Below are 14,552 nucleotides of genomic sequence, written 5' to 3' on the forward strand. Positions count from 1 at the left end.
TTACGCGATAGCTCTTCTATTTCTCCAATAATTTTTAGGTTCAGTCCTTCTTAGAAAATCCTACCACATACCATCTGCAAAGGTCACGAGACAAGAAGGTCCAAGAATATCTGTCTGAAACTTATGGGAACAAGTTTGCACCGCTACTTGGTGCTCCTTCTCCCAAGCCTCCTCCTTCAGCCTCCCCTGGCGTGAGATCATGTCATGTCATGTCCTCTTCTGCAGGCAACAGCACTCCGAACAGTCCAATGGCAATGCTTAATATCAGCTCCAATCCAGAGAGAGAGGTTTGTAAGTTCCTTGGGAACACAGGAATTGTTGGAGAGGCTGGGATAAACTGTGGTTAGGAAGTACTCAACTCCTGTAATCTGAAGTGGAAAATTCCAGCTGTAATTGAACCACATGATTCTCTGATTATGTAACATAGGGATGGGGGTGGGTGCTACACAATGAAAGGTAATGTTTTGCATCACACTTCTGTTGCAGGAAACTATCAGAGAGAACTTGGAGTTTGGGTGATTCAGCTGAAGGCTTAGTCAGATAAAGTTGCTCAAACAACAACAAATCTACTCTGATTTGGACCCTGACTTAGCAAGTCCATCAGAGATGCCTGGGGTCTGTTCTTATGGGGTGAGCAGCCCTGAGTCAGTTGGAATCAAGTGTCATCTCTTCAAATCAATCATTCAATCAATCAATAAGTCAAACTTACATTTCCTGTATCTGTGAATTTATATAAATTTTTGAAAACCCCCCAAAATGCATTAAAAAAATCTATATCTGATAGCCTTTTTGTCCCTATTTTAGATAGATGATGTCATTGAAGATATTATGCAGCTGACAACCACTGTGGGGTGTCTTAATCCAGAAATTCATATGCCCAATACTGTGAGTATACTTTTTTTTAAAAAAAAATAGAACTTCTAGCTTCTAGGCAAGGAAGTGGTCATGGGAGAAGGAATAAAACAACTGAAATAAAGTGGTTGCATCTATCCTTCCTTTCTTTCCAAATAATTAATTTGGAATCACTGTTTTGTAGGAGACCAATAGTAATATTTAGCAAACTTTTTAAAATAGTAAAACTTATTTTTGTATGGTGAGATCTAACATTGTTAAATGACTCATATACAGTATAAATATTTGAGCCACCTGCATATAATGAATGGGAGGTCCATGGCTGGGAAGACTGGTGAAGTGCTAAAAGCCACAGGATATTCCTGTAGGGAATCAGGCCCTCTGTTGGCTGATACTTTCTTATCCTCTACTTTCTGTGTTAAAAAAAGAGCCTTGGTGGAGCAGTGGGCTAATGCCTCCTTAAGTAACACCAGCTGCCTGCAATTAGTGCAGGTTCGCATCCCACCAAGCTCAAGGTTGACTCAGCCTTCCATCCTTCCGAGCTAGGTAAAATGAGGACCCAGATTGTTGGGGGCAATTAAGCTGACTTTGTAATAATGCCGCTTGGGGGTGTGTGTGAAAGCCCTAATAAGCAGGCATATACATAGAATGAAGGCTACTGCTAAGCTTGTAAGCCGCCCTGAGTCTTCGGAGAAGGGCGGGATATAAATGGAATAAAAATAAAAATAAATAAATGTGCATTTGTCTTCCTCCTTTTATTTTCCAGTTGCCTCTATCCAGCAGCCATATGAATGTCTATAACAGTGACCTCCAGATGACACCTTCTGTGGTGGGCATTACCAGCAGTTCCTGTCCTGCTGATCTCACTCAAAAGAGAGAGCTTACAGGTAACATGGCAGGTTGTGTGGCCAGTGTGTATATGCCCAAATGGTCAGGGTAATTTTTAGTATTTTGCTTTGCCTCAGACTGTAGGTCAGCAGTGCATCTATTTATACACATGCGTGCATATGTGTATAAACTGAAACTTGTTCTGGTTGGCCCATTGCTTTTCATAACAGCTTGTTGTGTTATCTTTAGATGCCGAGAGTCGTGCCTTGGCTAAAGAACGGCAGAAGAAGGACAATCATAATCTCAGTAAGTGGAGGCTGGTTAAAACCATGTGGTTGAAATGCATTCTGCTATATTTCATTAGCCCTTTTGTTGATCTAATTTGTGTGCAATGATTTAGAAACAGTATTTTTATGCACAAGCATGTGTATTCTCCATTTATTATTCTGATGCAGAGAATGTAGCTACACTCAATGGTCATTGAATGCACGTGGAGATGATTTACTACCCTCTGGGTCTCTTGTGATTTTACCCTCCGCAGAACCATGTTTTCATACATATAACTATTTTTATCATTTGATTTGCTTCACTAGCTGATTGATTCATAGATTTCCCCAACCCCCCTTAAAACGTCCTTTTTCCTTTTGTTTTTCTTCAGGGGAGGAGAGCAGAGGGCTGTTTCCATGTAATATACAAATTCATGTAATAGTACTGCCTTGGTCAGGAAAAAATACAGTTACCTATAGTTTTATTAAATTAAATTTTAAAAACCATCCTCTTCTTTACGGATAATATGATTACAAATTGTGGAAAATAGTAAAAAAAAAACAAAAAAACCCTGTAGTATATTGCTGCCTTTGGATTAAATGAAGAACCCTTCCTTTCTCTTCTGGGCAAGCGTGGCAAAATGATCTTACCTCTGCTATGATTCCTTATTATATTACCAGCCGGTAATAAAAGATTACGGCAAAAATCCTACTTGGTTTTTTTTAGAAGAAAAATCTCCGGCTGTTTATTATGACACTTTTATAATATTTGGTATTTACAAAGTTACCAGAAGACCAGAAATGATCACAGTTAGCAAAGACATTTTACTCAGGATGCAGATAAACTATTTTACACAGATATCCAGAAAGGTACATTATTTATCTCTAGGCACTTCCATTCCTTTTGTTAACACTTGGCCTTCCTTTACCCCATTCGCTTTCTCTCCCCTATTGTATCAAAACACTTTCTTTTTGTACTGGAGTTTATGTGCGTATAGTTAGAGATACATGCAGCTGTACATGGCTACATCCTCGTTACACTTATCTACATGGACATGCAGACCTCATCTGTTGATGTGCATTCAGATGAGCACACAAAACAGAGAACTCTTTATTGGCCAGGTGTGATTCGACACCCTTAATGAGTATTAGAACCAAGGAGCATCGTATTTCTGTTACTCATATGATTCTTAGTATGCTGCTTGCTTCTTTTTAAGGTTTTGTTTGTTCTTTATTTAACTGGATTAACACATGAAACATTTTGATTATTTAAAACAAGATGTTAAGGCTGTTGTTAGCAAATATTTTGTTTTTAAAACTGTAATTGAACAGAGAACTTAGGGTAGATAGCTAGAAATCAGTTGACACATGGTGTTTAATAATAATAATAATAATAATAATAATAATAATAATAACAATAATAATAACAATAATAATAATAATAATAATTGGAAGGGACCTTGGAGGTCTTCTAGTCCAACCCCCTAAAGTAACGTGAGGTTGACAGTATTGAGACTTAATGCTCTGTTGTGGGAAGGTCAACATGGTGGAAATGACCTCACTTAAGCATGACTTTTATTAGAGAACTACTGAAAGACAGATTTGAGTTGATTCTTAATGTTAAACATGTCTTCAGGGGCACAATGCTGATATCATTCAAAAGCTTTCATTATATTTAAATATAGTATAAAAAATCTAAATTCTTTGTAAATGGTAATTTAACTTTGCCCATTTAATCATAAAAATATACAGTTATTTCTGCATATTGTTAAAAGCATAGACTTAATGTTTTAATCTCAATTCTTAATGCTAAGTTTTTAAAACCACAAACATGAATCATTTTAAAAGAGTATTCTGTACTGTATTAGAATATACAGAAAATGCCTCATTTGGAATGATATCTATCATAAAAACATCATATAAACATGTATTCTGGTACCTACCCAGAAGTTCAATCAACTCTGATAACTGAAATACAAAGGAAAATACATGAAACAGCATAAACCATTAAACACAATGGCTTATCAAAAATAGAGACTAAATAGAGTAAAAATAGAGATGGACAACAGAGTGTAGCGTGCATATTAATTTTCAAATACTTTTTGAATCAAGACAGAAAGGAGACAGATTAGACTGTTGGACTGGAATGGGATCTTCAAATTTTGATTAAATATTGTTCAAAGGGCTAGAGAATTTTGAGAGAAATTTAAAGCAAACTTGCAAGAGGTTCAAAATGAAATGATGGAGAAAACTGATTAAAAAAAATAATTAAAAATATGTGAAAGATGTTGAAAAAGTGGCTGCTACAGGCATAGACTTTTCTAAGTTATTTGATTAATCATGGAATATAGATGCTTAACATGGAATGTAAATGGGGCAAATTCCTCCCTCCCCCCAGTTAAAGTTTAATTATTTGAAAAAATTAAAACAACTCAAAATTCGCACAATCCATATTAGAAACAGACATTATTACAGACTATTTTATAGAAGTGTGAAAAATATGTACTAATAAGCAACAAGATTTTATTAGGAAGTCTGATGGAAATTAGTGCTCTTTATCCAGCATAAGTGTTTTATCAGGAGATATTTGATATAAGCCTAGTCACCAAGATTTGGAGCCATTGCAATTTCTGTATTGCCTTGCAGCCTCATAGGAAGCTCAATGCAGTAATCTACAAGAATTTGATTATAATATCCAGATAAGATCTGTCCAACAAAGGACAGAAATGTGTGAGCATCCAGATGGATTGACTGTTGTTCCTGTATTAGGTTGATGCAAAAGGAGGAAATTGGGAGAAATTGGGGTAATGCAAAAGGAAGAACTTAGAACTTTCTAAGGGTGTTCATCAGTATAGGCCTGTCTCTTCAAACCAGAGCTGTTTTTCTGTCATTGGTTGTCCATTGCTGAGATATTTTATATCTTCCTTAAAATAAGCAATATCTGGTTATTTATTTCACCATTTTGTACTTGTTTTTTATTGACAAAGTTGATATTTTTTATGACGTTTAATATCTTATGCAGGATTTTTTTCTCTCTCTTTCTGTTCTAAGTTGAAAGAAGACGCAGATTCAACATTAATGATCGTATTAAGGAACTAGGGATGCTGATTCCAAAAGCTAGTGATCTGTAAGTTCTAGTCAATGGTTTATATTTTCTGCTACCTCTTAAAGAGAGACAAGAGTCCAAATCGAGAAATAGGCAACCAGAGCAAAAGTTGGATGGGAAATTATTTTCCCATGTCTGCTGTGTTGAAAACTATATTTTATTTCTGCCTTTAAAAACCATGAACGCACCAAACAACTTTAAATTTCAAATGAAAAATACTCCAAATCAAGGGAAACTCTGCATAATGACATGAATGTAACATAACCACAGTAGCTTGCTTTGGTCCCATATGACAAACTGCAGAAGATTATTTAAAATGTCTAGAAAAAGATATATAGCTATTTTACGACTTCAATTATTAATTGTTTTAAAAGTAAAATATATTATAAACAATAGGAAATTTACTTTTTCTGAAGATTAAATATAGTATCTTATTAATCCCTGAAAGCAGAGGAGAGGCGGGAACAGGTTGGTTCAAGGGGTTCCACAGTGGGATCAAAAAGTCAAGAGGGGACTGTGAGCTTGCCAAAAAAAAAAACAACCAAAAACCCAAACCCTGCGTTGTAAAGTATGTGTTGCATACTTTAATCGTGTTGTGTTGGCCACCATCTTAACTTTTTTTATTGTCCCCATCAATACCTCTGGGGGATAATATAAGTGGGAAGGCTGAACTTCTACCCTGCATCTACTCTTTCTTCCAGGAAAAAAAAATCACTGCAGGACCCTGTTTCTAAAGCAGTTTTACTCCAGTAGGCTCTGTACTGAATAGTTGTGGTTGGAGAGAAACAAAATGCACAAGAAAAGCCATTTTGAAGTAAACCACAGATATGGCCCTCATGCCTGCACACGTTGTGATTTGATTTATTTTTTTCCATTTTATAGTGTGAGAAAGGCTTCACAGGTATAAGCCTGCATTTGCACTGAGTGTAGATAGAATGCGTTCTGAGTAACAATGCTGTAAAATGCCAAAATAGCACCAAGGGAGCAAGACCGTATAAGAATAGCACCAGAAAGGAGCTCCAATGTTGTGCTCCCTTAAATAGCCATTGGCTGAGCGAAGAGTGGAAGCTGTTCCTTCATACTTCACACACCAAAGCTCTTTGCTATGGAAAGCTTATAAACAAACTAACACAACAGGCTACATTCAGATTTCAACAAGTGGGTTTGGTTAAAGATAGCATGTGATCAAGATGACACCTCGTATGAGTTTTAGATAAAAGGAACATTAGTCCTATCATGTGTTAGCTTTATGAAACAACTTCTGTTTAATTTCTTCAATGTAATATAACATTATATTCAAAATTTAGACTATAATTTTTGAAGTTTATGTGCTCCTCTGAATGGGATTTGTTTATCTGTCAGGACTGACTTTTGAAAATAGACCATCAAGCTTTAGTAGGCAGTTGCAATGGCTATTTTTAGATTTTTAAATAAGTATAAAGCAAAGGACTGATTGCTGCAGTGAAGTCAATGACCTAACTTTGAATTATTTATGTGATCCATGATCCTGTTTTGATCTGGATGGATTGTGGCTGCCAGCTGCCAACCCCTTATGTTTGTAGCCAGAATGAGGAATTCTGATTACAAAATGCACACCGGTTGGGAACCCTGGAGTTGTAATCTCAACACATCTGGAGAGGCTGGCTCAGAAAGAGCGTTTCTGAGCAAGGACCTGATAGCCACAGAAGAGTTGAAGTAGTACTAATTGGTAATGTTGGAAAAGACATTTAAAAATTATCTGGTACTTTAGAAAAAGAAAGCTGAGTTGTAGTAGAAAAATAATGTAGTCTATAAATGAATGAATGAATGAATGAATGAATGAATGAATGAATGCATTTTAAAAATGGTGAAATCTTGCAAGGCTGTCATATTTTACAAAATATCCAGCTGCAACAGGCAATTTTTAAAATATATATTTTGATTTTAGCTTCCACGAGTGCTATCTAGTTGCTTTGTGAATATCACACAAGACTTACTTGGCAATAAAATCACAGCTTTTTTGGAGGAACATTTAAACTAAATAATGGGGATAGTGAGTCAATTGATACAGAACATCACTGTCCCCGACAATCTAAGAAAACAGGGGAAGCCAGGCACCACACAAGTTATGCAGCAAGTAAACACAGGGTCAGTCATAAAGGACTCAAATGTCTATACACCAATGCACAGAGTATGAACAGTAAGCAGGGTGAACTAGAAATTCAGGTAAATGAGGGCAGATATGATATTGTTGCCATTACGGAAACATGGTGGGACGAAACCTACAAATGGAACACACAACTAGAGGGATTTAAACTATTTAAAAGAAACAGACTAAACAAAAGAGGAGTAGTAGTTGTTCTATATATAAGAAATAACTTTATCTCTACAGAAATAGAGCACAACAATGACGAAAACTGTAAACTTGAAAGCATTTGGGTCAATATAAAAGGGGGAAAAATGACATTGCCATAGGTGTATACTATAGGCCGCCCAACCAAGCAGAGGAAATAGATGAACTTTTTGCTAGTCAGCTAACTAAGGTATGTAAGAAACACATCACAATAGTAATGGGGGACTTTAATTACCCTGATATCAACTGGGAAACAAACTCTGCACCAAGTGGAAGATCAAACAGATTCCTGACAAACCTAGCAGACAACTTTCTCTCCCAAAAAGTAGAGAAGGGAACTAGGGGATTAGCCATATTGGATTTAATTCTCACTAACAGAGATGAAATGATAGAAGTTGACGAAGCCACAGGAACCTTGGGGGGAAGTGATCATGCAATATTGGAATTCAACATTCTGGAGGCACAAGCAATAGAACACAGCCAAACTAGAGTCTTGGATTTTAAAAGAGCTAATTTCAATAAACTTAGAGAGACCATGGGAAGAATTCCATGGATGAGAATCCTAAAGGGGAAAACAACTCAAGAAGCTTGGGAAATTTTGAAAAGTGAGATAATAAAGGCCCAGTCTAGTACAATACCAACAAAGAAGAAAAATAACAGCTCTCAAAATAAACCAGCATGGCTGCATAAAGAACTCTCTGATAAATTGAAAGATAAAAAGGACAAGTATAAGAATTGGAAAGAGGGGCACATAACTAAGTCAGAATATCAGCAAATAGCCTGTGCCTGCAAAGATGAAGTGAGGAAAGCTAAGGCTCAAAATGAACTAAGGCTTGCGACCAAAGTCAAAAATAACAAAAAATGCTTCTTTCAACATATAAAAAACAAGAAAAAAGTTAAGGAAATGATTGGTCCATTAGTGGGGGAAAGTGGCAAGAAGGTGACAAGCAATAGGGAGAAAGCAGAACTATTTAATTCGTTTTTTTGCATCTGTCTTTACACAAAGGGAAAAAACAGTCCAACCTACCCAAACCATTGCCATAAAAAACAGAATAGAAACGCAAGTTAAGATAGGCAAGAAAATGGTAAGTGAGCACCTGTCCAGCCTAGACGAGTTCAAATCACCAGGACCAGATGGATTACACCCCAGGGTTCTCAAGGAACTGGCAGATGTGATCTCAGAACCACTGAACTATATTTTTCAAAGATCCTGGAGCACTGGGGAACTACCAGAGGACTGGAAGAGAGCTGATGTAGCTCCCATCTTCAAAAAAGGGGAAAAAATAGATCCAGGAAACTACAGACCTATCAGCCTGACCTCAATACCTGGGAAGATTCTGGAAAAGATAATCAAACAACAAATCAGCGAACACCTTGATGCAAACAAAGTCATCACTAAAAGTCAACATGGGTTTGTCAAAAACAGATCATGCCAGACAAATCTTATTACATTCTTTGACCAAGTGACAAAACTAGTGGACCAGAGGAATGCTGTAGATATAATTTACTTGGACTTCAGTAAGGCATTCGATAAAGTAGATCACAACCTGCTACTTGATAAGATAGAAAAATGTGGGTTAGGAAGCCTCACCACCAGATGGATTCGTAGCTGGCTGACAGGCCGTACTCAGCGTGTGGTCCTCAATGGAACCACATCTACATGGAAGGAAGTGTGTAGTGGGGTGCCCCAGGGCTCTGTTCTGGGCCCAGTGCTCTTCAATATCTTCATTAACGATTTGGATGAGGGGATAGATGGGGAACTCATCATATTTGCAGACGACACAAAGCTGGCAGGAATAGCCAATACTCCAGAAGATAGGTTTAAGATACAGAAGGATCTGGACAGACTCGAACACTGGGCACTATCTAACAAAATGAAATTCAATGGTGAAAAAAGTAAGGTTCTACACTTAGGCAGGAAAAATCAAATGCACAAGTATACTATAGGTGGTACCTTGCTCAATAGTAGTAACTGTGAGAGGGATCTCGGAGTCTTAGTAGACAATCACTTCAATATGAGCCAGCAGTGTGCTGCAGCTGCCAAAAAAGCCAACACAGTGCTAGGCTGCATTAACAGAGGGATAGAATCAAGATCAAGTGAAGTACTAATACCACTTTACAATGCTTTGGTAAGGCCACACCTGGAATACTGCATCCAGTTTTGGTCACCACGATGTAAAAAAGATGTTGAGACTCTAGAAAGGGTACAGAGAAGAGCAACAAAGATGATTAGGGGGCTGGAGGCTAAAACATATAGGGAACGGTTGCTGGAATTGGGTATGTGTAGTTTAACGAAGAGAAGGGTGAGGGGTGACATGATAGCAGTGTTCCAATATCTCAGGGGCTACCACAAAGAAGAGGGAGTCAAGCTATTCTCCAAAGCACCTGAAAGCAGGACAAGAAGCAACGGATGGAAACTAGTCAAGGAGAGAAGCAACCTAGAACTAAGGAGAAACTTCCTGACAGAACAATTAACCAGTGGAACAACCTGCCTCCAGAGGTGGTGAATGCTCCAACACTGGAGGTTTTTAAGAAGAGACTGGACAGCCATTTGCCTGAAATGGTATAAGGTTTCCTGCCTGAGCAGGGGGTTGGACTAGATGACCTCCAAGGTCCCTTGCAACTTTATTATTATTATTATTATTATTATTATTATTATTATTATTATTATTGCTTCATCTCTTCAGTGTGTTCTGATGGAGAAAAAAAATTGTTCTGTGACTTATATAATCATGGAATATGGCTGATTGTTGGCATAGCGTGATTTCTTCTGGGGATGTTAATGCTATGACATTGTTTTATTGGTTCCTATGAGATCCATATGACATCTACCATATGAATTATATTATAATTGGATACAATTTTTTTTGGTACCAATCTTGTTTTGTGTTCTGAGAGATTGCTTCATCCACACAAGCTGATAAAGCAGCTTAAAAGTCCAGTAATTGGAGAGGTGGCACATCTGATCTAGAGAAGTCACGTCATTTGGCCTTAGAATGTGTAATCATTCTATATATTGTCTTGAATTATTTGTCCATTTGTTTGAAAGTCTCAAACAGAAAATTAAACAGATTATGAGCAAGAGTTTTTCTAACTGTGGAAGTAATCTTTTGGAATGGCAACAGTTTTTCCCCCTTTATGCTTTATTCCAGAGATGTGCGCTGGAACAAAGGGACAATCTTGAAAGCCTCTGTTGATTATATCAGAAGGATGCAGAAAGATTTGCAGAGATCACGAGATCTTGAGAATCATTCTCGGCGTCTGGAAATGGCTAACAAGCAGCTTTGGCTTCGTATACAGGTGAAACCCGTGTCCTTTGCTTATTCTGCCTACAGTATTTCTATGTGCTTGTAGAAATTGCTTTCTTTAATTATCTCACTGAAAATAATTAGCTTAATTCTACTTCTATTTGGAAGTCTTGCTTCATGTTGTCATGCTAGGGAAAAGCATAGAAGAGATTTATAATATGGGTTACAAAGCCAGTACTTATAGTGATAGTCATTTCTGTGTGCTCATTGATGGAATTCAGTGATTGCCTGAAAGTCATACCCTGTGTTCTTTTTCAACTCAACGTTACTTTCACATGGTGCTGTGGCATCCAGGAAGTTTTGAAAAGACATAGTTTTGTTGAAAAATGGTTTATGGAAATGCTTAGTTTTCCCTTTATTTTTCCATCCTGAATTTCAGGGGTGGTCAGACTCAGGGCTACACGTGGTTCTAAGTGCCCTGTTTTCAGTTCCCTGGCATCTGATTTTGCTGCTAAAAAGTATGACCGCTTTTGTTTTGTTTTCAAAAATAAAAGTGGAAATAGTGAGATGCTCTGGAAGAAAAATTACTTTGAGCATACCCACCCCAAATAGTTTGAAATTGCACTGTTAAACTGTGCCCGTTTGATCATCAAATGGATGGAGATTGGGTGGAAGACTGGAAAACTGAATGGAAGACTGGAAATGGGACAATTTGGCAATCAGACTTAATATTAAAAGTTAAGGAAAACACCCCAAAATGGCTGATAAGTATATCAGCTACTCCCCTTTTGGTGCTTTTATCCGTTGGGAAGTTAGTTATGGCTTCTGAACTTAGAAAGTTTTTTTTTAATCCCATTTATATCCCGCCCTTCTCCGAAGACTCAGGGCGGCTTACAATCTAAGCACAAATCAATGTGCTTAGCAATAGCCTTCATTCTATGTATATGCCTGCTTATTAGGGCTTTCAGCCCCCCCCCCAAGCGGCATTATTACAAAATCAGCTTATTGCCCCCAACAATCTGGGTCCTCATTTTACCTACCTCGGAAGGATGGAAGGCTGAGTCAACCTTGAGCCTGGTGGGATGCGAACCTGCACTAATTGCAGGCAGCTGGTGTTACTTAAGGAGGCATTAGCCCACTGCTCCACCAAGTTGCCTATCAATGCTTAACTCTGCTTGGTGCAGGAAAACATTTAAGACGATTACTTAGAGCAGGGGTAGGCAACCTCAGCTCTTTTATGACTCATGGACTCCAACTCCCAGAATTCTTGAGTCAGCATATCTGACTGTTTCTTCCATAGGGAAGCACCGTGGTTTTTTTCTGGATTTCCCCCCCTCCATAACCATAAATTAGATCTGGAAGTTTTGAACTTAGTCTTTTTTCTTTTCAGCTTCTCTCTCTGTACTGAACCATTCTGGTTTTGGAGAGTTATCCCACTGACAAACTGAGTCTTGGGCCCTTTACATAAATTCTTTTCAATTTTTGTTAGATTGGAAAAATTTAAAAAAAATGAAAAATAATGTAGCAGCATAACAGTATGTATTGTAAAATTTGTCTTTGCCATACGGAGTTAAAGGCTGTTGTTTATTGATCATACTATACTTATCCAGTGAAGAAGATCCCCAAGCAAGGACCTACAGTTGTTATTTATTGCACACTGTTGTGTATTCATGGTAGAACAGAGCAGATATGGTGATGTCTGTGAATATATGTCCTATGCTTTTCTTTTGTAAGAATCCTTTATTTTGGTGCTTTTCCTCAAGGAACTGGAGATGCAAGCTCGAGTCCATGGCTTGCCAACTACTTCACCCTCTGGCATGAACATGGCTGAACTAGCTCAGCATATGGTGAAGCAAGAAACTTCTGGAGAGGAGGGGACAGCAGAGCTCTTACAGCAACCGCAACTCCAAGCTGAACCGGAAGCTCAGCACCAGCCTCACTTTGCTCCTCCTCCTCCTCCTCAGTCTCCCTACCACCAGCTGAACTTTACCCATAGCCTGAGCTTTGATGACAGTTGTAGAGGTTTTCATGACCCTCTGGACCCTAGCCAAAATGTCTCTTTTCCCTCCTTGTCCAAGAAGGAGTTAGACTTGATGCTAATGGAGGATACTATGCTTCCTGTGGCTTCTGACCCCCTGTTTTCCACTGTGTCCCCAGAAGCTTCAAAGGCTAGCAGTCGGAGAAGCAGCTTCAGCATGGAAGACACTGATATGCTGTGAAGAGGAGCCCTCCAAGCAGATTAGGAATTCAATATGGTTTATTTGTGAAGTGAAAATTTCTTCATTTGACTTATCTGTTTAGACTTCCTCAAAGACTTACGAGGTTAATAAGAAATGGATCCTGAATCAGAGATGGTTTGTGTTCTGGTGGGAATGGGAGAATCTTTAGCACAAAGGATTGTCCATAGTTCTTTAAATTTTAATCCTTGACTTTCTCCTGATTTGCCAAAAGTGAACAATCTGTCCTCATCTTCCATGATTGCACAATTAATACGGTCAGTCTGATTCCTGCAGACCTCTCCTGTGCCCTGTGCTCTTCATACTCCAGCCCCACAAAGCCAGTTGGAATATTTTCACAACAATATGATTGTGAACAACCTTGGACATCAAGGTAGCTGTGTACCTTTTTTTGACAAGCAGCTTTAATCAAGATTTGGCATTCATATGTCCAGTAAATAGCTTGAGGTCAACTGTTTTCTCTTCCCACCTTTTGATCTATTATCAACAGGCCAGTGGGAATGTCTTCTTCAGGTGTGCTTTAATATTGGAGTTCTTTTTTGTACTGAACAGGAACACTCAATACGCTCTATAGTGGGGTGGGGATGTCACTAGTTAACTCTGAGTAGTGATGGATAGTGATTTTTAATCCTTTGAGAAAGGAAGAAAGTATAATAACATTCACAGAACGTTTTCAGTTTCAATTAAGGCTGGGGTACAACAGCCTTAATTAATGAGTTGCACTTTGTTAAACCTTGATGGTTTTTAGCCTAAATTTTGGCTTGGGCTTTCCCACTGCTTTTCTGAATCTTTTTTTTTGGTTATCAATCCTTGACAGCTTAATGGCCATACAGGAATAGGAATGTATGAGCATCTGGAGGCATTTGAACAGCTTTTACTGCCACCAGTCATCCAAGAGACTGGGCAAATTGTTTTGCTAATTTGAAGTAGATTTTACTTCTCTTTTTGTTGGTTTTTGCTTTTCAGTGGAAGAAGTGGGTGCTCTGATAGGTTGGTAGTGTTTTTGTGTTTGAGAAGTATCAAATGATATTATTTGATTTATATTAAGCTTGTTAGTCTATTCTGTTCTTCTTGAACTTCCAGTTTGTATGATTTAAGGTCCTATTACTTTGTTTCTGAATTTAGGGCTGTAGAGAAACATAAATGAATGTATACTTTAAGTCTAAAGTCCACTTAGAATGATTATTGAATGGTTTAAAGTAGAGCAGTCATAGCTCAGTAGTAAAACACAAAGGATACATGCATAAGGTCCCAGGTTTCATTACCGCTATTTCCAAATAAATTTATCTTGTAAAGATAGTAGAATTGGAGACCCAGCATAAATCAAAGCAGGTGAGACTTAGGCCACATCCACGCAGCTGCTTTGCCCTTTCATTTGCACCAAAACCAGCAGTAAATCTTGCTGCCTTAATTCTTGCTGTCTCCACAGCATACCCTTATACTGCACACAGAACAGTTTCTGCTACACAGCTGACATGTAACAGTTTATTCTAAAGTCTGTCATTGATGGTTCTGATATTCCAGCCCTGACCAGTTTCATCAAATGAGAAATGCCCTCCTCTTGGCATGCACGATATTCTGATTACTCCAGGTGCTGATTTCCGCCCCCCTTTGTTTTTTCTTATCACACTCTTGACTGAATGAACATTTCTGTATTTCTTGAAATTATGGATGGGTGGTTCA

The 14,552-nt window shown here is 38.0% G+C and overlaps 1 protein-coding gene across 4 annotated transcripts in view; it reads left to right on the forward strand.

The window, feature by feature from the left end:
- The window catches only part of TFEB (transcription factor EB), a 96,686-nt gene that overhangs the window by 74,278 nt on the left and 7,856 nt on the right, over window positions 1-14,552 (forward strand). For all 4 annotated transcript variants that reach the window (XM_083359865.1, XM_083359863.1, XM_083359864.1 and 1 more), the window contains 7 exons: window positions 39-287; window positions 805-885; window positions 1,619-1,739; window positions 1,930-1,986; window positions 4,998-5,073; window positions 10,537-10,684; window positions 12,396-13,242. In XM_083359865.1, coding sequence (XP_083215991.1) covers window positions 39-287; window positions 805-885; window positions 1,619-1,739; window positions 1,930-1,986; window positions 4,998-5,073; window positions 10,537-10,684; window positions 12,396-12,851 — 1,188 coding nt within the window. In that variant the 3' untranslated portion in view covers window positions 12,852-13,242. The remainder of the gene's footprint in view (window positions 1-38; window positions 288-804; window positions 886-1,618; window positions 1,740-1,929; window positions 1,987-4,997; window positions 5,074-10,536; window positions 10,685-12,395; window positions 13,243-14,552) is intronic.

This window comes from Vipera ursinii (assembly GCF_947247035.1).
Source record: "Vipera ursinii genome assembly, chromosome: 3".
NCBI classification, from domain to species: Eukaryota; Metazoa; Chordata; class Lepidosauria; order Squamata; family Viperidae; genus Vipera; species Vipera ursinii.